At 40.9% G+C, this 25,461-nt stretch overlaps 1 protein-coding gene across 1 annotated transcript in view; it reads left to right on the top strand.

Annotated features, from left to right (window-relative positions):
- LOC136862803 (blood vessel epicardial substance-A) overlaps positions 1–25,202 on the top strand; it is a 70,690-nt gene extending 45,488 nt beyond the window's left edge. Inside the window, exon 3 of the mRNA XM_068229283.1 lies at positions 25,080–25,202. Within this exon, the coding sequence (XP_068085384.1) occupies positions 25,080–25,082 (3 nt within the window). The 3' untranslated portion in view covers positions 25,083–25,202. The remainder of the gene's footprint in view (positions 1–25,079) is intronic.
- Positions 25,203–25,461: the final 259 nt, after the last annotated feature.

Below are 25,461 nucleotides of genomic sequence, written 5' to 3'. Positions count from 1 at the left end.
TCATGCATTGAGCAGGTGAGGAGTTTGAAAAGAGTCATGGAAAATTACACCTCGAAAGATCTGGTAGTCGTCCTTGTAAATTTCCAGAAAGCGTACGATTCAGTCGACCGCGAAGTGTTAATTGGCATCTTGAGTGAATTTGGAGTGGATGACAAAGCGAGAGAAGTGATCAAGCAGACCGTAACTCTCACCCGCTCTGAAGTAAAATTCATGGGTGAATTTTCCAAGAAGTTTGAAATTAAAACAGGAGTAAGGCAGAGCGATGGACTGTCACAGACACTCTTTAATTGCGTGTTGGATACGGTTGTGCGTGAATGGGAAAAATAACTTAACAAGAAAGGTGTGCTGAACCAAGTATACGTTGGAGGTTCGAAAAACTGTGTCCAGAACAACGATCGAGCTTTAGCTGATGATTTAGCGATCCTTTCTAGAAACACAGATGCAACTGTAGCAGATATACCTTTCGGAACAACACGCAGAAAAGTCTGGACTTAGGATCTCCTTTGAAAAAACATACTTGACTAACAGCTCCCAACATCTAAAGACAAGGTATGATAAGATTGAAAGAGTTAACAGCTTCAAATATCTCAGTGAGATTGATGCTTGTTGTTTTAAGGGGCCTAACATCGAAGGTCATCGGCCCCAGTGAGATTGTGCAGATGGCATCTATACTGCTAATAATAAGAGATGGCTTGTGACATTTCGTAGAGGGAGGTCCGTTTACTGCCTGCCGAGGCGGGATAAAGGGAGTGGCTGTGTGGTTGCCATGGAAACAAGGGTGGGGCGACTGCGGTTGCCATGGAGATAAAACTTCTGGGAGGCTCGTCTTGCCGGGAGTTGCCAAACCTCTCACTTCACTTGTGAGCTAGATCTTGTTGCAAGCAGTTCAGTGTGAGTGGCCGTTAGTATGTTTCTAATTGTATTTTAAATACTATTTACGTACGTACGCACGTGCAATCATTGTATTTATATTTTGAGTACGATGAATTCTCCTCGAGGGAGAGGGAGGCCCAGGACTCGTCCACCTCGTGAAAAAAATACCGCCGGCCATGGTGTGACAATTCATCACCAAGGAAGAGAAATGATATGTGCTGCAAGAGAATTCTTTGAAGAGGAGGCTACGAGTTTATCGGAAAGGAATGTTCCCTTAATTCCATTCCAGAGCAAAATTTGTTCTATTTGCGACCAGTTCCATTACAGTGGAAAACAATAATGTGAAGAAAGACCAGTTCTTGTCTCATTTGCGATCACTGTAAAATTTTCAGCAGCCTGTCAGGGTTTCCCAACTTTAACGCAGCAAGGGGACTGCTAATTAAGGCGTAGCTTTATATAATGGATACTCTTACAGAAATTTACGGAAAAGTGAGGATGTTTGGTAACAAGGGTTTCTTTTACCGCTGGATTTACGTCGCAGCGACACAGATAGGTCTTACGGCGACAATGGAATAGGAAAGGCCTTGGAGTGGGAAGGAAACGACCCTGGCTTGTTGTGTTTGTTGTGAAAATAGGAAACCACGGAAAACCATCTACAGGGCTACCGACAATGGGATTCGAACCCACTATTTTCCGAACGCAATATATTCTCTTCGCGCTATCATTATAGAATCGTCATTTTTTCAACTTATTGTAATCTAAACATTTTCTTAACATTAAGTTCTGGAATCTTGTACATCTAATCGAAGCGTACAGACAAAAATTATAATTTTATTTATATAGATGAAAGTAGACCGAGTAGCCGCGCGTTTTAACGCTCTGTGGCTATGGAGCCAAGCTCTGCATTCGGGAAACGCGTGGGTTCGAATCCCACCGTCGGCTCTTCTCAGAATAGTTTTCTGTGGCTTAATATCTACACTTCCAGGCAAATGCCGGTACAGTTCCTATCCATAGGCACCCCTTACCCAATTTTATTCACCATAACACATTTCGTCTTCATTAGCTCCTCAACTGAGGTTGGTGCCAGGAAGGGCATCCGGCAGTAGAAACATGCTGTGTAAATTAATTGGGAAACCACGGAAAACCATCTTCAGGGCTGCCGACAGTGGGGTTCAAACCCACTATCTCCCGAATACTGAATACTGGCCGCACTTAAGCGACTGCAGCTATCCAGCTCGGTACATAAAAGGTTTATTTGAGTCCTGTTTATTCCCTGTCAATCCCGATATAAACGCATCAGTCTCAAACGGTAAATATAAGTAATTTAATGACTTTCAACATACGATTCGTAAGATTCCCAGTTTCGCCAGTTACTTGAGGGATGTCTTCCTGTACTAATCCTTCAGTAAGGATTTCCCTCACAGCAACCTAACTGTTTGTATGTCACTGATAAGAACCTGATTGTATAAGAGTGATCGCAAATGGGACGACACCGCCTGGCCAGGCAGTCTACAACAGATCACAGTGGTCCGAATGACCGAGAGAACAAGTGAGCCGGAAGCGAGGGGTAAGAGCATGTACAGAAAGGAATGCTGGAATGTGGCAACATCGTGAAATGCCACGTGCAGTGCTCCTCCCTCCAACCTTACCTGTCAGACGCCATCTCTTCTTATTAGCAGTATAATGAAAGAGAAGCTAACAGCAGTAGGCGAGAGAGGATGGCCGCAGCATTTCGCAGAATACGGTACATAACCTGTACAAGAGAAAGGCAATTTCAATGAGAGATAAACTCAAGCATTACAACACGGTTATTAACCCCGACTGTGTCTATTGAAGTGAATGCCTCGAGTTACTGGAAAAGCTGGTCTTAGAGAAGCTTAGAAGTTTGAGAAGAAGATCCTTCTAAAGATAATGTGCCCAAAGATCGTGGCTGGACAATACAGGTTGCGAGGACGAGAGGAACCATGTCAGAAAACCGAACGACTGGTGGAATCCATCAAGAAGCAACGACTCAGGTTCTGTGGCCACCTATTTAGAATGGATGACAAGCGGTTGACTAAGAAATTTTTTACCATACTCGATAGTAGACATAACACATGTGATAATTGGTTCAGGGAGGTCAGGAAGGATCTGAAAACATTGGGGTAAATCGTGAAGACATTGTTAACAGAACCAAGTACCGACACCAAATCAATAACTTCAAGGGCTTTCGTGAAGAAGAACAGAGGGTAGACAGCGGAAAGGGGACAGGCTACCAGAGAGAAAATGCAACGATACTGGACTGCAATGAAGGCTTTCAGAAATGTGTAAATATTGCTCATTATGATCTCTAATAGCCGTAAACGCCTAAAAAGATGAATAATAATAATAAAATTTGCAAACTGCCCTCTCTCTGCTGAGGAATTCACAGCTGGAGTGCTGGAATTGTCTACCGTCAGCCCAAATAAGTGTTTTATTACCTCTATTACCTTATGACATGCTCCTCACTTTAATATTACTTATCTGACTTCCCCTGGTCGACTCCTCTTGATTTCCAAACACGACAATATTAAATTTACGAGAACTAGAGAGCTCTTATCATTTTTCCTCCCGTCATGGCCCAGTCATTCTTTAACCGATATAAACATTCTTCGAGGGATTAGAACTATTCCTTCTGCCATCAACTAATTTTACGAGGTGATGATCATCGTATTTTATTTCCCTTTTAAACAGTAGTCACCTTTATTCACCACAATTATGGGCCTTTGAGTGAGGTATTTCATGTCCATTTACTTCAAACGCCCTCATAATCAAAGACTGTGCTTATTATGCTGTGCATTAGGCATGTGATCTTAGCGTGTTGATGTTGGACTATAATTTTTTTCAAACAGTTTTGTGTACAGTACTTTAACTTGCTGACATGAGATATTTTCACAAGTGGTGAGGTACTAATGGCTTCTACTGGGGTCATATTTTGTTCTGTTCCAATATACTGCTATTGGGATATATGACTGCTGTGTTACCTGGCTTGTCATGACTCTTCTTCGTCCTAGCCAATAGTATTCCTTCGGAAAGTCGGGGTTCTTCATTCTTTTGAAGTATAATGACTAGGGCTCGGAAGTTTAGAAAAATCTTTTTTTTTTTTTCTCGAGTGTCCTATTTCTTCCACTTCACAATAAATCATAACACGTTCTGAACATAAAGCGTACGCGTACAACAGTTCGCATCGAAAGGGAGGTACAGGGCATATGGGTTGTGCAACATAGTTCGACGTTGACTGGTTCTCGCTTATATCTTAGGAGTTTGGAGGGGTAGAAGGTTTCGAGATCAAATTCTTCCTTGTTTCTGCTGATGGAAATTTCCCTAGAACTATTTCTGGTGACTTCTTAGAATTCCCATTTTTGTTCGTGGGATAAACAGATATTGAGAAAAGAGAAGATAATTCTGTCGAGCACACTAGCTACAATATATTGCACTGGAAGAAAATCGGCTTTTTTAAAATACAGTCAAAATGCATCAAATAGGAAATTATACTCCAAATAGACACAAACCCCTGAAATAGGCATTTATAGGCACAATAAAACCAATGGCATATGGCTAAAAAGACCCTAAAACGGATTTAAATCTCAAAAGCCTACGTTTCTGAACAGAGGAATAAAATAGGCAAATAGAAAAATTCCCGTCTCTAGTTATGATAGTTATGTCTTTCGCGAGAAAGAAGAAGTAACCTGACTGCTGTTCAGCCCGAAGGCCTGCAGTCCTCTCGGCCGTTATTCTTGGCTTTCTAGACCGGGGCCGCTATCTCACCGTCAGACAGTTCCTCAATTATAATCACGTAGTCTGAGTGGACCTCGAACCAGCCCTCAGATCCAGGTAAAAATCCTTGACCTGGCCGGGAATCGGAATAATAATAATAATAATAATAATAATAATAATAATAATAATAATAATAATAATAATAATAATAATAATACCGATAATAATAATAGTACCGGTAATAATAATAGTACTTGCTTTATGTTCCACTAACTACTTTTACGGTTTTCGGCGACACTGAGGTGCCGGAATATAGTCCCGCATTTCTTTTACGTGCCACTAAATCTACCGACACGAGGCTGACGTATTTGAGCACATTCAAATACCACCGGACTGAGCCAGGATGTAACCTGCCACGTTGGGGTCAGAAGGCCAGTGCCTCAATCGTCTGAGACACTCAGCCGGCGGCCGGGAATCGAACCCGGCGCCTCCGGGTAAGAGGCAGGCACGCTACTCCTACACCACGGGGCCGGCTTAGAAAGAAGAAATGATCATTATTTGTCTATGAGAAGTATACATCTGTTAATGATTAGTCCACTAGTTGGTTGTACAATCTGCTTCTCTCGTTTGGACATTAAATCAAATAATGTATTATTAGCATCCTCAGGAATGGTCATCCACTCATCATTCACATCTTTCACTCATGCCGAAATCAAATCTTTTGTAGTACCTAAACGAGTGTAATGCTGTACCCGTCGTTTGATTATATCCATAAGTATCTGTGAAACTACAGTTCCGTCATCTACAGAACAGAAATTCCATTGGATTAAAGCTAATCCTGTGGTCCGTAAACTTTTCATGCGTCCGGCCCGATGAACTTTGCTGTTGTCGTCTTGAAAAATCGGGGTATCAATAACATACTCATAATGCAGATATTGACTCAAAGGCAACACTTGATCATCCAAAATGTATAAATAAATATGCTGGTCACCTCAGTGAGTGGGCCCAATCCATGATACGAAAAACACCCCCAAAACATCACAGACCCACCTGCGGCTTGAACCTGACCCTGCACTCATTCAGAATGAAATGCTTCATTTAGCCTTCGGTGCACTGGACGACGTGCGTCATTGGAATACAGGCAAAAAAACATGATTCGTCAGACCACATCACGTTTCGCTTGTCAGCTACTGTCAACGTTCAATGATGTCTAGCCCATTGAAGACGTGCTGCTTTATGTGCCTGTGTGAGCAATGGCCTCTTCCTAGGCGTCCGACTCCAAATGTCCATTGCATGCAGTTTTCATCGCAATGTCCTTTCGCTAACAGGTTGGGATGGACTATCGTTCACTAACTGCAGCAATTCCTGTGAGGTTTGGAAGCGTTTTTGATTCACAGGCCGAGAAACGCGTCTTCGGTCCCTCTCAGCCAGGATATTTTTCCGACCACAATTCTGACGCCCGTGTTTCGTGGCCACGTGCAGTACACCACTGCTTATAGACACATCGAACAGTCCGCTGCAAAACACCAACAAATCCAGCTACTTCAACAACTTCACGCACCGTATGGGCATGGCCAAACACGATTACCCCTTTGCCACTCCTGTCAGATCCTCACATCTACCCATGTTCACATACACTGTCCGCTTGAAACATCAATTTCTCACTCTTATTGCTCACGTAGAGGCAGTGCTTGTGCGGTTGTGCTCGGGACTTGTTCGCGGTGCCATCTGTACAGGCTTAACGATCCACATGTGCATGCGCACTAGGGTAACTAATATTTTGTCCGGTAAGCTTATGTCTAACGCCTGGACTGCGAGAAATTTGTAGTGTAACAAAGAGCATGCATGTCCAGTCATTAGGCCGCGTTATTGATATGTTCATTTACAGTAATAGTGTTGTAATGAAAGGAACATACGGCTTGAAATCTCCTTATAAGACTGTAATAAACATAACATTTTCAGTCGAACTTCTTAAGAATGTAGTATTGTATCTCGAGACTCCGAATATCATGTTTTAGTGGCTGCCAGTTTATGTTGGCCTACTTGTATTTAAGGGTTTTGGGGTATTTTGTATACGTAAGGAAAATGTATGGTAACCTGCGCGTGATGGTGTATGTACCTGTAAGAGGTATCGGAAGCCGCAGTTGAATGTTTCAAATACGAGCTTCGGCGACTTTCTATGGTCATCTTTCGTGTGGTTGTATTTCAGTATTCGTTTCTAATTATCTTTGATGTTGTCTGGCTCCATGAATAAATGGCTAGTATGCTGGCCTTTGGTCACAGGGGTCCCAGGTTCGATTGCCGGCAGGGTCGGGAATTTTAAGCATCATTGGTTAATTTCCCTTTCACGGGAGCTGGGTGTATGTATTGTGTAAATCGTCACTTCAGGCTCATCATGACGCGCAGGTCGCCTGCGGGAGTCAGATCAAAAGACCTGCACCTCGCAAGCCGAACATGTCCTCGGACACTCACGACACTAAAAGACGTCGCCATAAGACCTATCTGTGTCGGTGCGACGTAAAGCCCCTATAAAAAAAAAAAAAAAAAAAAGACACTAAAAGCCATACGCCATTTAATTTTTATTTTACCTTTGATGTTTACATTTCTGCTACCTTCTTGTGACAACGGATTAGTTCTTGGCATATCAATAACTTCAATTTTTATGTATCAGATAACCAGATCCGAATAATGATGGTCACAGGGAATAATTCTAACATGTCGCTCACCGAATATTGTAAACATTATATGAGAGCTTATTGGGTTGACCCAACAAAAGAAGAGCTGTGGTCTTCAATCTAGGAACAGTCTGTTGAAGGAAATGGAACGATTTCCTTGACTTTTTTCGTAATTACGTATTGATCTCATCCGTGGGAACATGGTTAGGAATAGGCTACAGATCCATGAGTTTCTTCTCTACAGACTGCAAATACTGTGGTTAGTTCTCTGAGTGGTGTGAATGTGAAGGTAAACTTGCAGCTGGCGGTAATATACTACGCGGTGGTTATTTGCAATTGTAATGTTTTAATGCGTGCTCAGTGTCCACTTGCGACAAGAGTATGGCGTGACTCGGCATAAAGTAATTAACATTCTTCATCAAGCTAGATCGTCGTTACTTTCTAGAAAATCGTATCATAAAAACACATTTTTTTGGAGGCACAGTGACCCCTGCAGTGGTATACGTTGTAATTTGTGCATCTTGCGAAGATCCAGGAGACATACATACTTGAGGTGTGAATCCATATCATGGTGTACGTCCTTAGCGTATTTTTCTCTCGATGTTTTATTCTAGTACATTAACACTAATCGAAGAAGAAGAGTTCGACCTCCACTCCGAAGAATCGGGTGAAAAAAGGGGAATAATCATGTAAGGCAAGAAGAGGTCTCATTAACGAGAAGCCTATCCCACTTAGAGGACAGGAAAGCACAATTATTTTTCTGATACCGTTAGAAGCGCCACACAACTTCTTAATTGACATGTGCAATATCAGCTATTAATTAATTTCCATTAGTAGTTAAAAATTGTGCTCGCACCCGTGCATGACAGACTCTTTGCATGAATGGCCACACACAGCGTTCTGATACCTAACAGGCGATAGCCATGGTGCCTAGGTGATTCAGTTCGTAAAGTGAGATGAAAGCTTGTCGGCGACATGGTGTGGTGATGAAAGGTCTTAGCTCATTGGACGATGTATCACATGCAAGTTCTTTGTAGGTTTCTGAAATTTGGACTTTCTGCAATCGGAGCGCCGAGTTGGTGTTCATGCCATCGCGAAGCTCATCATCGTCTGACTGGGATTTTGCCAAGGCGTATACATTCAGTGCGTTGTTGGAACTTCCAGCAACACGAGAAATGGCGTCCTCTACCACGTTAAATTTGCCTTCATTGCGCTGGATGTCTGTCTTAAATTGCGCAGTGAGCGATAGTTGACTTAGTTGTAGATATGGGAGTGTGTCACAGCTGTGCTGAGACGTATACGTCAATAGTTTGTGATCTGCTTAGATAGTGCACAGTTGAACTTCCAAGCTGTACCGGGAGTGGTGAACGGTATCATGAATTGTAAGCAATTCGTGATAGTATGCTGGTCACTCGGTTTTCTTCGACTACAGTTTCGTAGAAAAGAAGGCCAGGGGCTGCTACGTGTCCTCGACGTAAGCTGTAGGCTAGTTCGTTTTGCTAGATTCGAATCCTAATGGCGCCTGGGGCTCAGGATGTACCAAAGTATGGCCATAGCTAAGCTGGCTTTACAGGCACTAAATACAGTTTCTAATTCTGGTGTTCAGGGTGGCGGTTGACAACCACGTGTACTGGTTGCATTATGGAGTGGAGCCTGGTGCGCTGATGCAGAAGGAAGAAAGTCTGTAGGAATTAACCATTTCCAAGAGACGTCGCAGATCACATGCTGTCTTCGGAAGATGAACATACTGAAGAACGGTGATGCTGCGGTCCATTAGGGGGGTCGCAAGCCCGTCGCTGAAACTTCATATGCCAGAAAGTTGACTGTGTGAGGAGGTTAAAATTATCTTGCTAGCGTTTACGGGGTTGCTGTACTCAGTCGTTGGAAAAGGGATCGCAGATGGTGCCCGTGTTCTTCAGGGGTCGTGGCGAGCACGAGTATGTCGCCGACCTTAGTAGAGGTAATGTCCAGACTAGCTCGCGCTTCATTGATGAATCACTGGGAAGTCTGCGCAGTGCGAAAGTCACGAAGAGAAATCGAATAAGCCAAACGGAGTGATTATTGCTGTCTTAGGGATGTCACTTGGGTTCTCTGGAATTTGGCTTTGAAAAGGCCAATGATGGAGTAAATGGTGCATCCAGTTGATGATTGAAGTAGTTAAGATGGCGGCGAAGATATCCATCGAGAATAGTCCGCATGTTCTGTCACCCTCCCCCCACCCCCGTTTGATTACTCGGTTACTCAAAACCCGACATTACCAAACAGCAGAGATAACACGGAGAAAAACGCAGGTAAGATCGCGATAATACAAGGCGATACATTATAAGATATCAGAGTCTAGTACGCACAGAGGCAATGTGTTGGAAAAGTATTCAGGCAAAGAAGAAAATTAAAAAAATGCGTTGCATGTGGACGAATGTCAAATGAAAGGAAAAAAAGGTAAAGTTTCGCGCAGGAAAATAAAATGGCTATCTCCCAAAGAGCCCAAAAGTAAAAGTATAAGGTTACTGCTAGGTCGCACAATGGCAAGACACAAATGGCATGTAAGGGCGAGTCAGTAAAATAAATCTTTCTCCTCATTGTGTACCAAAATACGATCCATTCCACTCAACCGCACGACAAACATACAAAATCGGTCACCTTACAGATTCTTAGTGCCATGTAGGAATGCACCAAAGTGCAAAATCACTCAGTATAATAAATACTGGGATAATACCTCGTAGGTTGGTCCAAATTACCAGACTAGTTATGTACAAAATCATGACGTACATAACCACCACAATGTCTCAAGAAAACAGCCTGATGATAAATGCCACATAGGCATTTACCAAGCAGACTTGGTGACCTTAAGACGGTCCAAGCATAAAATATCGATGAAATCCCCGACAAGAGATCCAAAACACTAGGCATGTATAAACGGAGATGTCAGTCACACCAACAATATTGGAATAGACCGTATCGTGCCACAACATTGAAGTGATACATATAAATAAGTTGAGAATTAAGGTTAGAAAAACATATATAATGTGGCGAGACGTCGAAAATAGGCAAAAATCCAAGCAAAGGGAGAAATAATATGGCAATACCTGCAAAGAATAATGTTCAGTCGAACGATAACCAAAGTGCGACCAATAACGCAGAGTAAAAAGGGCACAACATAGTCACAAGTTACCAAGTTAGTAAAGATACACTCAGTTCACTGATTTTTATCACCGTTGCAGTCTGCTACGTCCACGTAACATGCAAGTAGGGTTACCAACTGAAAATTTGCAAATGCAGGACATTGCTTTAGCAAAAAGCAGGACATTTAAGAAAAATGCCTGACAATTTCAATCGGTAACAAAATTACACATAACTTTTTACAAAAGGAAATACCTTACTTAATGATCAGTCCTTGCTGCAGTTCATTTCCTTGAAGCGGTATTTTTCAACAGAACCTACTTTTGAAAGAAGACGCGAGTTATTTTCTTGAAGTACATATTTATAAAATTCTTCACACGACACATCTTTGAAATTGAACTTCACAAGTAACATTCCTTTCAATGATTCTACCAACAAACGGTTCCTTTTCTTTGTCCATTGAGCATTTATGAATGAAAACACACGTTCAGTGGAGGCATTGCTGCCTGGTATGGCAAAGAAAAACTGGCAAATGTTCAAAAGTTCAGAAAATACCTCAATGTTCTGACACTTATTAAAAAAAAAACACACCATTGTTGGTCTAGTGTTGTATCTTTATCCAAAGTTGAAGTTTTAGAATAAGCCCTTACGTTGCAGAACTGGTCGAATAATTTTGAATCATCTATTTCTACACCTTTTGACTGTAAGTACTGAATACATGGTACAATATCGTCAAAGCTGAGGTCTTTAATGTTTTGAAGTTTCAACCATTTGAAACACGTGAATTCCTCTATAGGATGCATCCATTTATCCAAGTACTCAGTGCAGGTTTCATAGAAACAAGATACATTCTCCATAAACACTTCGCATTCTTTATCCAAACCATCTTCTGAAAATGTTTTTAACATCTGTCTGACTTTAAGGGGGATGAATTGACCTTCAAGTCTGCCTGATTGGACAGATTCTAATAGTTCAAGCACTTCTACAACTGAATTATGTTCTTTCTCAAGTGACAAAATTTTATAATGAAAAATGTGCATGGTTGAGGAAAGAAGCAAAAGATAGAGCTCTGAAAAGTCATTTTCAAGGAAGTTTCTAATTGATGAAGGCACTGACTTCGTACTCTGAGAAAGAAAGTAGGATTTCAGAGCTGGGAACAATTGCAGGATTCTTTCAACTGCTGGATACAATGTTAACCACCTAGTCTTAGAATGATTTAAAAGCTGCAGATAATTTAAATCAACAGATTCACAAAAGTCTTTCAGTTCCTGAGTGCGCACTGCATATATATGAAAGAAGTTGAAAAATTTTCATCACCACAGACTCAATATCAACAGGAAGAGCATCAGCTCCATGTTGCAAACAGTTATGTAGAATGTGAGCAGGACATCCAACACCTATGTTTTCATTCAAGTCTTTTTTGAGAGCAGAGAATACATTCTTCCCTTCCCTGCGTGCAAGGCCCCCAAAATCAACATTGGCATTGTCTCCAGAAAATGCAATTCATCTAGAAGTAATTTTATGCTTTTTGAGTGTATCTGAAATATAGGAGGAAATACATTCAGAACTTTCATTTGGACATACTTGTAAATCAAGAACTTCTATCTGAATGCCATTATTTTTGTAATCAAAGAATTGGATGACAATTGGAAACAACTTTAGTGCACCATGATTGCTTGCATCTGTTCCTAGGCCAAAAAATGGAACTTTATTGTTAAGAGTTTCAATAATATCTGTCGAGTGAGGAACAATAACATTATTTATTATGGCTTCTGTTTTAGTTCTTGTACAGGTCAGTTTCTGTGCTACTTCAGAACCTAAGAACATACTCTTATTCAATTTAGCTGTGCAGTCCATTGATTTGTACAACTGGTGATGGAAAACTGTATGAAATGACATTGTAGCTTCTGCGGCTTGAACTTTTTTGTCATCTGGTGAATATTTGGGAGTGACAAACGATAACATTGAACATGATATTGACCTAGTTCTGACAGTCTTTTTGTGTTTTTCACTGTTAACGTGTCTTTCCAAGTCACCAACACCTTTATATCCGACATTAACATAACTATCACACACTGCACATTTCGCTTCACTTTCACTGCGTCTGTGAGTAAAGCAAGGATACTTATGTTTTAGTTTATGCGAAAATTTACACTGTCTTTTTTTTTTAGATTCACTCCTTTCAGGTTGCAAAGATGACATACCGGTATGTAATAGGACGTTATGAGATTAATATTTCACTCCACTCTCTGCATACTCGCACTATAATTTACGGCGACAACCAGATAACCAAACACGATAGCTGCAAATCATATGGCAAGCACATGTAAACTGTAGCTCTCGACACTTCTGGTTTCTCTCAACATAAACGTGGAAATGAAGCGCGTTGATTGGTTGATCGATGCCTGGACTTAGAGTTCAATATATCTAATATTAGTATTACTTATTTCCACCCTCGGAAGCAGCGCCCTGAGCACATGGAGTTGATGTACGATACAATAACATGCTGTCTTCAGCCTAAAACCTAAGTGAGCAATCGTGTAACGAAAAATGCCGGACAATGTCGATAAATTAGAAATGCCGGCCGGACATAACCAAAATGATTGAAAAGCAGGACATGTCCGGCAAAAGCCGGACTGTTGGTAACCCTACATGCAAGTTCACTGCCAAGTTCTTTATTTCCTTACGCTCCACATGGGACTAGGAAAATGTTGTAAGGCTTCATACTTATGCAATTGCTTATACAAGAATAACGTTGGAAGGCGACCTTAGGGCCTTGGAGCTGAGCGACCGCATAGCGGTAAAAGGACACTAAAGAGATATAGCGCTAAAGGGCACTGAAAGACAAAAGGACTAAAGGGATGAAAGCTCAAACGGCTAAAGAGCTAAATTGCAAAAGGTCTGAAGGCCTGAACGGCTAAACGGCAAAAGGGTTAAAGGTCTAATCGGCTAAAGGGGAACCAAAGGGTAGAGGGGATAAAGGGAACTACAGGGCTAAAGGACACAATAACTAAAGGACTAAAAGACAAAAGGCCTAAGCCGTTCAGACCTTTAGTATTTTAGCACTTTAGTGTTCATTTTACTTCAATTATTGTCTTTTAACCTCCCTGCCCTATAGCCTTTTAGCCCTTTTGCAATTTAGTCCTTTAGCCGTTTAAGCTTTCAGCCCTTTAGTCCTTTTGCCCTTTAATGCTCTATACCCCTTTAGTACCCTTTAGCCCTTTAGAACCCTTTTGCGCTTTATCCCTTTACATGGTCGCTCAGCTCCAAGACATTAAGGTCGCCTTCCATCATCATTCTTGTATAAGCAATGCATACGTTTTTTAAGCCTTATACTATCTCCCTAGTTCCATGAGTACGATGTCTAGCCGCCATCTTGTTTATACCTCCAAGTTCAACTCCAAGAAGCTGAGGTTGCCTTCCAACGTTACGCTCGTATGAGTAAAGGTCCGAGTCCCTGAAATGCCCTTCCAACGTTACGCCCTTATGAATAAACCATATATATTAATCCTTACACCATCTCCATAGACCCTTTAGTACAATGTGTTGCCGCCATCTTGTTCAAGATTCCGAGTTCAGCTCCAAAGCCCTCAAGTTGCCCTGTACCATGTCTCACAACAACAATGTATTATCGCCATCTTGTCTAATTAGGTTTAGCCTGGGATCGAATCTCAAACTTGAGTCTGTAACCTTAAAGCCCTTGTGAGGTTAAGCCTGGAGTCGAATCCGTGCCTGGTAGATTAAACTTGCACTTTTGTCGATGATGACGTTGCTGTAAGGTTAAGCTTGGACTCTTGGGCATCGAACTTGTCTGTTGTTAACGCGCTTAAAATGTTAAGCCTAGGCTCGAACCCGGGGGCCTGTAAGGTTAAGCCTGAACTCGTAGCCAGTGAGATTAAGAGTGCACTCTTTGCCAGCAGTCCGCATTTCAAATCGCCCGCGCTGTGACGTCACCCAGCGGAAGGCGGAGGCTGCCGAACTGTCCAATCTACCCTGTTTATATTATTAGTATTTTGAAACATTAATTATTTACGGCCACGTTGAAGTTTAGGTTTCGTTTGCAATAATGTTATAGCTAATTACGCTTCAGGTCTGTTGAAATTAAACTATAATTCATCCCTATACCATCTATATAAGCTTCTTCTAATTGACATACTCAACGTAATTGCAGAAATTTGTAGGTCCAATATTTTCTGTGCCTTAGAATTTCAGCATTTCTCGCTGGATATTACAGCTGCTGGACGGACGGTGAAAGGTGATTTCTATGTGATCCAGCCATCAGTACTATACTCTGTAGAGTTACACATAGGCCTATAATCTTGTTTAGTTCGGATGTGACGTTCGGGATTTGAAGTTGTGAAGTGATGAAATTTCTCCCGCTCTGTAACTATGATTGAGGATGCTACAGGAAACGACTCTCCTAAAGGTGTGATAAAATGTAATTTGGCTTGAAATAGTGGCATTTTTATCCATTATATTGCAGACGTAACCTTCTTCATTTATCATACTCGCTTGTGCAACGGAAGGACTACGATAGACTCATCCTGTCACTTTTAACGATTGGGAATGCTTTTTATTTTCGACCGTAGTTGTACTGCAAAACTAGAAGCTCTTTTCTTTGAGAACGTACAATGTGCGCTTAATGAACATTATTGCTTTGGCTCCCCTTGTTTCAGGACTTTTTATTCTGTATATTTCAGCCAGCGTGATTCTTAAACTGTTCACGCGTAGCCCGCTTGCTCTGAGATATCGAAAATTTTCACCCAACTTTCCATTATGACCAGACATATAATTTTTCCATCACTTTTGTTGAATATACCTATCAACTGATAAATTTGTATTGGAATAATTATATGTAAGTAAATTTCAATGAAAAAAACTAATCTGTTTCGTGTTGGAGCCTGGTTGTGTTTTGTTGAGATGATTCGCTACTAGAAAGTAACTCGATCTTTACATCATAGCTATTGACTATAGAATAGAATTTATAGTTCGCTTGGCAAACTTGTATTCGTAAATTTTCAGATAGCGTAGGTTTTTTTTATTACAACTCGAAGCAAATACTTAAATATTCCATATGACCACATACTGTACATTTTGACAAAATGTATACAATATCAAATTTGGGTATGCGTTAGGCATTCATGAATAGAGTTTCTTGAAATACGGTGGTTCGTTGAACTTTTAGTTTTAAGGTGAGATATAGCCTTCTGCACTTGTCAGTACTTTAATAAACCGAACTCCTCAAGAATAGAAATAAGTTGCGGAATCCACCCATCTACTGTCCGAGGATTTTCAGATTTCCGATGCGCTTAGTATGTGAAACATTGTTCATATATCCTCTGTACAATTTATTTTCCCTAAAAATCTTGAAAGTTCAAAAATATTGACAGAAGTTTCCCAAGATTTCAAACTCTTCAGAGATACTCCGATGTTTGAAGGGCAGAAGAAATCTCCATTCGACACTCCATGTCGTACGATGTCGGCATGCAAAAGGCCTCACATTTGATATTCACCCGACAAAATTAAATCTCGGCTATAGACGCCAGGGAGAGATTCGGTTTACTCTGCCATTTGCTAGGATTCAGGCTATGTGGAGTACAGGCTGGTAACGAAGAGGAAGGCTCTTACAGCGGTAGGTTTAACATGAAAGGCATGACGGCCACGCATGCTACTTACTTGACAGCCGTTCAGTACAGTGAACGCAGGAATTTCTACTACTTACTACTGTGTCTTAAGAAATGGAAAAATCACTAAACATAAACGATGCACTACAAATAATACGATATGGCTTACCTTCATATTTATTCATCTGGCAGTTCATTTCTTTCAGCAACCGTGTGTGTATGATACGCCTTAGTGCCCACCCCCACCCAGCTGTGAATGTATCATAAATACCAAGACGTCGCTTCCTCTGATCGATAGTTCTCTTCTTTCTGGAAGTGATTACTTTGCCGTAATTTTTATCACCTTTAGTACGAATGAACGTGGTGACTTACAACCTGTGAATCTCGTGGTTTCTGCAAGGTTCGATCTGACGGACCTGCCACTATGTTCTTCACCATTCGACAAAGGCTTTCCTTTCTTTTCCTCATGAAGGATTCTGGTGAACTTGTGTTGGTTGAATGCCGATCAGAGGACTAAGTAATTAGCTAACAAACGCACTGAATAAATAAATAATAAATAATGCATAAATGAATAGACTCCTATGAAACCCTGAAACAAATAAACACACTACTACGTTTGTAACGGCGAACTGAACATCTGGCAGCTGGCTTCGTTGTTCGAGGAACTAATGTTGCAATGTCTTACCGTACAACCTTCCCCTGTTACCCGCTTTTTATCTGCCGACCAAGCCTAGCCGACAATATCCGAGTGGCAACATCACATTTAGTGACCCACAGCACCTCAACTTCCCCTGGCCTACCCCGCTGCTTCCGGCCTGTACTTAACATAGCCAGAACCATTGAATAACAGACCTAGAGTAAGTTTTAAGAATGAAATCGCGTACCGCTTAATCTGGTTCGGCGGACCGTGGACCACCGAATTGTGTTTTTAATATGAGAGACTTACAGTTTGAAGAAACAGTAGGACATCAATACACACAGTGGGAAGAAGAATATTGTAGACACGATTAATGTCTAGTTTTGATAAAAATACACCGAACACATTAACTTATTTTACGAGAAAATGGCCTATTAAATTTAATTTCTCACGAAGGAGGTTGTGATTCGAGTCTTGTACAAAGTAGGCCTATGAGTTTCTTGAACGCTGTATATAGTACCATTTCCATTTAGCTGTACACTCGTGATTTGCGATAAAATAAATATATAAAACACCGTGACAGTGACGTTCATCAAACTGACTTGAAAGCATATCAGGGCAGAACTAACGAGCCGAAATTGAGTAGTTTGATTCCTGGCCAAGCCCTGTGTGCGGGCGCCATATAGGTGTCTTATTTCGGAATCGTTGGACGTAGTCCTAGCTCAAAATATTTGTAGTTTCACGCTTCTGGTAGACTACTTCTTATTCCTCTTCCTCTTTTCCCAAATCTGTGGTGTGGATTTGGCCCTGTTTTGCTGCCGGATCCCCTTCTTGACTTCAATCCTATATGGAAGGATGTAATCACTATTGCGTGTTTCCGTGGTGGTTGACAAAGGACAAACACAAACGCCCGGTCGCCGAGCCGAAGAATGAATCAGACGCGATTAAAATCCCCGACCCGACCGCGAATCGAACTCGACCCTCTGGTCTGAAATGGAAATCGTGTATGGCTGCCGGGAGTGTCCGAGGACAAGTTCGGCTCGACAGGTGTAGGTTTTTGAATTGACTCCCGTAGGTGACCTGCGTGTCGTGTTGAGGGCGAAGTGATGATGAAGACGACACATACACCCAGCGCCCTTGCCAACGAAATTAATCAATTATGGTTAAAATCCCCGGCCCTGCTTGGAATCGAACCCGGCACCCCTATGACCAAAGGCCAGCACGCTAACCATTTAGCCATATAGCCGGACTACCCTTGGAACTGAAGGAGTCGGACACGTCTGGTCAGACTGACGTTTAATACATGTGCATTTTCAATAACTTTCTCTCCGGAGCTATTTCCCCCTTCTTCATCAGCATTAAGATTTTCAAGAAGAGCTTTCATAGAAAACCACATTTCTTGTTTAAGGAAATACTTCGGACCACTACGATAACATCTCTTCGATTAACTGTAATAACGTTTTTCAGTACATAAATGATTTAGGACAATCTACTGAGAGTTCATTCTGTGCATTCGATTATGATAGGCATTTGTTCGTCAAACGAATATAAATATGTCTTTTGGAAAATAAATTGCCTTCTCAAGTGGTTAATTAGTCCAATTTGAAACCCACAGACTATTATTATAGTGATAGCACACTCTAGTTGTAGCAGCAGAGGATCGTAGGAGAGCAGCATTCTTCGTTCTTGCTCTTTCCTGCAATTCCCTCTTTCAGATTCTGATCTTCTATCCTGTTCAAAATTGTTTACTCCATCATATACGACTTGGCGCCATTTTACTTTCATTGGCAATAGTTTATCGGTTGACGGTGTCAATTTGGCATTTCTTTAGATTACATTTTAAATATCCTTAAAACTTTCAGCTGCCCTTCATGGTTGCTCAGGCCATTCCTTAGTGGTTTGTTTTGGGTGGCGAGTTTATGGCAGGCGAACGATATATCTAGACCAGCGTAGCTGATTCTTAATTATCTTTGCCTCCATGCTTCTAGTCTTGGATTCCTCGAGGATACTGACGTTCGTCCGATTATCTTTCCATTTAATTTTCAGTACCGTATCCTCCGCAAGCATCGTTGATGGTACCTTTCCAGGCATTTTAGGTTTCTTCTGTTGGTAGTCCAAGTCTCGCAGCCGTAGATGTGTTGTAATTATAACAGCATTGTAGACTTAGAGTTTTGTTCTAACACTTACATCATGATTATCAAATACTCTTTTTAGAAGACCGCCGAAATCGGTACTAGCGCATATTAAACAATACAGAATTTCTGAATCAGTGTTTGCACATGTTGAAAGATTGCTACCGAGATAAGTAAAATTATGTATATTCTTCAAAGTCTGATCATTGATCGTTATATTTGGAGTATTCTTTTTAGAATTTGGCGCAGGCTGGTAAAGGAACCGTGTCTTATCAATATTAATTTCTAGATCAATACTTGATTAAAAGCATTTAGAATAGTTTGCAGATCCTTCTCTGAGTTAGCTAAGATAACATTGTCATCTGCATTTTGAAGCTGTACAACTGACACTGAAGACACTTTGGACTTAGTTCGCAGTCTGCTAATATTAAAACAGATTTCGGGCAGTTTTGTACACAAGTTCTACACCCGATGGCAGTTTATCATTTACAAGGTGTTGTATAGTTCCTACAAATACTGAGAATAATGTTGGGGGAAATTACACAGTCCTGCTTGACTCCAGTTGTGATGCGGGAAGGATCCCCAGGAATATTACTGGAAAGGATAGTAGCAAACATGCCATCATGCAAGTGTCTCGGTATCTGAATGAATTTGTCTGGACATCCAATCAGAGCTTCAACTTTCCAAAGAGCTTCTCAATTAACAGAGTCAAAAGCCTTAACAAGATCTTTAAAAGCCGTATACAACGGTTGATTTTTTTCTCTAGATTTTTCTTACATTTGTTTTGCGCTGAAGATCATATCCATTGTGCCTCGACTGGGCCTAAATCCATACTGTGTTTCTGGCAGATATATTTCAGCCAAACGCTGTAGACGATTGGACAGTACTCTAACAAGGTTTTTTCCCTTATGACAGAGAGCAAGGATATTCCTCGATAATTGCCACACTGAGTTCTGGTGATAATGGAAGCGACCCGTACTTCAGCAGGGATTGTTCTCGTGTACCAAATTTTAGTAATCAACATGTATGTATTAGAGGTGTACAAACGACCCAGTTCGTTCGCTCACGCTCATTCGAACCTCATACGGTCGGTATCTCCATCGACTTTGAGCGAGTTGGCTAGCAGCATGTAGTTTGTGGTAAGGCGGCTGATGCGCTTACGGACAATATCAACGACGTTACGACGAACAAACGTAACAGGAGCGAGGAAAGGAGAGTGGCTGGCTAGAATGTTGGACACCATGCAAACATTTTAACGAAATATGCATTGAAGTAATGTAATTACCAACTTATTATAAACACTGTGAAATCAACTTTTCACGTTAGTAGACACGGGATATTAACTTGTACTGTCTTTCACATCGTCACAAACATTACTCATTATTGTGTTGTCTGTTTAGAATGAATCAAGTGAGCGTCGTCATTTACTATATCTTGGTTAAGCGAGCTCCTTTGGCACTAACAAAGTTACCAGCTAAATTGAAATTTCTTACACGTGCCGTACTGGAGCTTTGAATATGCAGTATTTTTTCTTCGCTAGCAGGGCAAGTCTTGGATATTCCTGTGCTGTTAGTTTTTCCACTATGCAGGGGATCGTCATCAGAAAGGCGATCTTTTAATAAATAAATTGTTGTAGTAAGAACATCGGCAATTCGTCCATAATCTGCGCCAACATTAACTAGTTTTAAAAATAGATCGAGGGACCTTTTCTTGAAACAACCGTAAAGGGACATATTTTGACGCACTTCTTTGTATTTTGTATTATGTGAGATGGTAGATGCAAACGTTAATAAGGAAGTACACCATTTACATGGCACATACCCTCCATGTTGACCATTCGCAGTTGTTACTGGTAAGAAGTATTCTCACATTTCGCTCTTCATCCTTTCTTAATCTAGTAATCCATATTGCTCTCTCTCTCTCTCTCTCTCTCTCTCTCTCTCTCAGGTTTTGCTTTAACCCTGTCTTCGGATTCCCGTTCCATGTTCACAACGAATGTCATAGTGACTGCGAATGTGAATCAGTCTGACCGAATGTCTGTACTTTTAAGTACGCAGTACGAGCATTGTCAGGAAGCACTTCTCAGTGCTAGCTCTTTTTCAGGTTTAATTTCAGGAAGACAAGGATGGAGCAGCTATCCATCCCAGCGAGACCGGACGACTACGACTTCAGGGCGGCGACGGAGGATCTCCAAGCGAGGCTGGTCTCGGAGCACCTCCCCCCCCGACCGTTGACTCCCGGCGCTAATGGTGTACAACCGGTGGGGGAAGCACACCCACAAGGAGACGATTGTCATAATCGATTTCCTTATAGCAATTGCGGTGCACTTCGGAGAGGAGACGATTACCCAGGTCGTCCACGAGGTGATCCCTGGCTGAACGGTCATTATCCGCCTTAGGGACCCATGCCGTCTCCGCGCCTACGTGAGCCTGGTGTCCCAACACTTCCAGGTTGTCTGGCTAACAGGACTCAGAGCAGCCGGACTACGAAGGCAGACAGGAGGCAGAGGAACAAACAGGTGGGAACGGACCCACGCTTCTTGGCTCCGTTCGATATGGCAACACTGTCATAAGAACAATACTGTTTTCTTAGTATGGAATGAACTTATAGTGTGTAGGTTCTAGTAGTATAAGGCCTCCTGCTTTGAAGAGCTCGGCTGGGATCTCATCCAGTCCAGATACCTTATTATTCTTCAGCTGTTGAATGGCCTTCGTGATTTCTTGGAGAGCGGGAACTTCACCTAAATGAACTTGAGTTGGTTTTTGTGGGATACAATCAAATACATTTTACTTTAACATGCGAATTCCGGTTTAGGTCTTGAAAATGTTCTTTCCTACGCGAAGCTATCGAGTCAGGACCTTAGTACCATCCTTGGATTTTGTACAGTTAAGACCTTTGGTACAGGGACTATAAGTAGTTGTAGTGGCGCTCAAGAAGGCACTGGTGTTGTTGGATACGATTAAATTCTCCATTTCCAATGATTTGGATACCCACCATTCATTTCTAAGGATCCTACATCTCTGGTTTTCCGTTTTGGCTTATTGATATTTCTCTTTCTTGAGAAGTGAATTTGGATAATTTTGCCAAGTGCTAATAGGCTTTTCGTCAGTTCAGTCTCTGATTCCTGTGCCACTGTCGTCAATCCAGTCCTGATGTTTCCTTTTAACAATACCAACCGATTCCTTGCCAGCTGCGATAATAGCTTATTTTAAAAATGGCCCATACTGCTCAGTATCATCGGGATATATATTTGGGAGGAACTGTCAGAGCCATTATACAGTGAACTAACCGGTGGTAGATCCAGCAGTAATCAGCACCGGTCATAACTTTTGTTATCACTCTGATCTCTAGCTCGGAAAATTATGTAGTCAATAATGTGCCAGTGTTTTGACCTGGGGTGTTGCCATGTTTTACAGCTATCCGTTTGCCGAAAGAACATGTTCGTAATGACAAGATCATGTTTTGAGTATTTAGTGAGTAGGAGGATTCCATAGGCTCCGTGCGTATAGCATTGTGCTGCTGCGGGTGGATACTACGAGAACTACTTACAGGAATGTTCATAAAAAAATGACCTGATGAGCTGGAGTACGTGCGATGTTTACCTGCCTTTATTCAATCATTTTGTAGTGCTGTCCTTAGGTTATTATTTTTTTAATACCATAACGTTCCGGCAAAACTGTAGTCTTACTTTTGGCTGCATTAATAGATACTGTAATACAGAGCTTTCTTTCACGATCTAGCGAAATTGATTTAAAAAGACGGTGTATCTTAGCCGTAAATCGTAAGAAGTAACTCGGCTTAAATATTTCAGTTAATACTAAATAACTCTTTACGAAACTTTTTTTTTTAAAAAAAAGTTAACAGTTGTAAACACATTATTATAGCAATGTTATATTTGCAAAGTAAGCTGCAATAGGCCATCCTTTTAAAGCACACTGTAGACACTCTGTTGTAGTTTGCGAGATGCCTATGCCTTCTGGTATGGGCCAGAATAAATTTGTTACTTTCATTGACCTGTCTTTCTCATCCTTGGCTTTGACAATATGAAAGTGACAGTGGTATGAGGGGTGCTAGTAATACCATTCCTTATGCAGCCGGTCCCTCGTATGAATGGTACGAAAATATCGCTCGTAGGGTTGGTTGGTGCAGGCATTTCAGTGGGCTTGACAGACTGATCAGTAATAGGAACTTTTGGCTCGGTGAGAAAAACAACGAGAAACTACCTCATTCATTTCCCTAGTATGCCTCTTCATTGACACCTGGGCTATCTATGACAGCTGTTGGTGGAGCTGTGGAGGATCAAAGCAGCCTTCGGGCTGAATACCCAGCATTCAACATACAACCGTAGTCTTAATGATAGGCAGTATAATAATAATAATAATAATAATAATAATAATAATAATAATAATAATAATAATAATAATAATACTGTATTTTATTATTAATAATATAATCTGTCTAATATATCATGTTTCAGTACAGAGCAACGTGCGAATTGTTACAGTATTCAGTCACGGCAGCACATAATTGATGTCAAAATGTAGTTTATAGAAATATCATTCCAGAAATAGGCCTACATTACACAATACCTATAGCTCACAGAAATACCTTATTTTACAAATGCGTAATCATACGTAAATTCGTGTCCTCATCCCGAGGTGGTGCAACTCTTTTCAGACACAGCCCTAGTGGAAATAAGCTGCATATACCCTACCGTTTAACCATACAACAGCCCTAAAGTCAATCTTGCATTTCTGGCAGTATCGGGAATCAAACCGGGAACCCGAGGACGGTGGCTATTAGCGCTTACCATTACGCTACGGACGTGGACTTCATCATTGGTGCTATAAATGCAGAAATATAACGTAGATAGTCGTTCATTGGCAACTTTGAGTGATTTTGATTTTCCTAATGCTAAGTTTTTTTAATAATGGGCATGTGATTTTAAAATCAGGAATTTCAGTTGGTCCAACATCAAGGCTCTGCCTTTTTATCTGAAAAAGTTCTTCTAATCTCCTCTCTTTTCCCGCGTTTGAAATGCGAGGGCAAGACCATTCACGGGGTTGTAACTTAAAAGTGTTCCAGTCTGTCGAACATACGAGTTCAATATAAGGTATTATATTATAACATAACTGTAAGAAAACACTATTGACAAGGAATAAAATACACACCCTAGCAGCATTTACCTTCGCTCACATAATAATAATGGCGTATGGCCTCCGGAGAGACCTGGCGCAGGTCTTTTTCTAGTAGACGGCCTATTAGGCAACCTGCATGTCTGTGAAGATGAGGGCTCTACCTAGGATGATTTCTAATGTTGAATACTGTGACCTTATTGGTCATGTACATATTTATTTATTAATTATTTGGCAGTGAAAAACCTTCGTAAAGCTCCCTCGTACTTGTTACAAAAAGTTGCATTAGGTTGCACCTGCTTACACAACCTTTGTAGCCTGCTAAACACCACTCCGTCTTAACTTAAAGAATACACAGATCGAGAGAGAGAGAGAGAGAGAGAGAGAGAGAGAGAGAGAGAGAAGAAAATGTCAAGCCAGAAAAATCGATAATGATACCTTCACCCGTTGAAAAAATGGCCGAACACGATGTTGCCAGCTCGCGAGTTGCATTTGTATGATGAGATTTCGAGACATGCATAATATTTAATATGAAAAACCTCGGGATGTTATATGATTTCATTATAGACATCTGCCAAAATTCCAATTCTTTATAATATATTAACGTGTGGAAGAATACGCAATCGTTGCATTATATAACACGCTAAGCGTCCTTTGTACGCAGCACCCTCATGGAGGACATTGTAGGGGCATTATTTTGATAATTAATTTTAAATAAATGGCCGAACAATTCAGGTTCCGCACATAACCAGACTACTTAAGAATCTGAGTCACACGCTTGAGTGTATTACCGATGTCATACGACACGTGGAACTATTAATGTAAAAAAAGTAGTGGGGATTAGCCACTGTCTCTTGCAAGAGTGGGGAAAAGTTTATAAAAGGAATAGCGGTGATGACAACAGTATCCACTTCACGCGAAGGATCCAAAGCAGAACCACAGTTTGATGGTGTTCTGATCTATTTAGTGTTTCAGACTGTAAATATACAGTTTATATCTTCGAGAATATTGTAATTGTCTACAAACAATAGTATTTAAAAAAAGGTTGAAGTTATGTGATCGCAAGAACGGTATAATTGTAATTTTTTAAGTGATGCAACAAGTGTTAATTTCATTAAAGTGTAATAATTGTATTTTTTGTGTTAAAGTGACGCAACAAGTGTTAATCTCATAAAAACTGTTATAAGTGTAGAAGATAACCATTGGATTATGAACGTGCTCAGCGGGAGTAGCAACGGACATGATCCCGTGACCAACGTCAACACCATGGAAGCTTAAAAAGGAAAATGAGGGTCTTACCCGGGACCCGAACCTTGGATTGTTACGACATGATGATAAGTACTAAAATGAATTTTTTTTTATAAATGCGCGGTTATTCATTACGCAGATCACGTAAATTAGGTTAGACATGTAAATTGCATGTATTTTTTTAATTAGAGAGAGAACTTGTGAGTGGTCTTCATATTCATTTATATTCATTTCATGGAATTAATAGTGTACTCCATGGGATTAAATATATATATATAAGTT

This window comes from Anabrus simplex, chromosome 1 (genome assembly GCF_040414725.1).
Source record: "Anabrus simplex isolate iqAnaSimp1 chromosome 1, ASM4041472v1, whole genome shotgun sequence".
Taxonomy (NCBI): Eukaryota; Metazoa; Arthropoda; class Insecta; order Orthoptera; family Tettigoniidae; genus Anabrus; species Anabrus simplex.
This window is presented reverse-complemented; position numbering and strand designations above follow the sequence as displayed.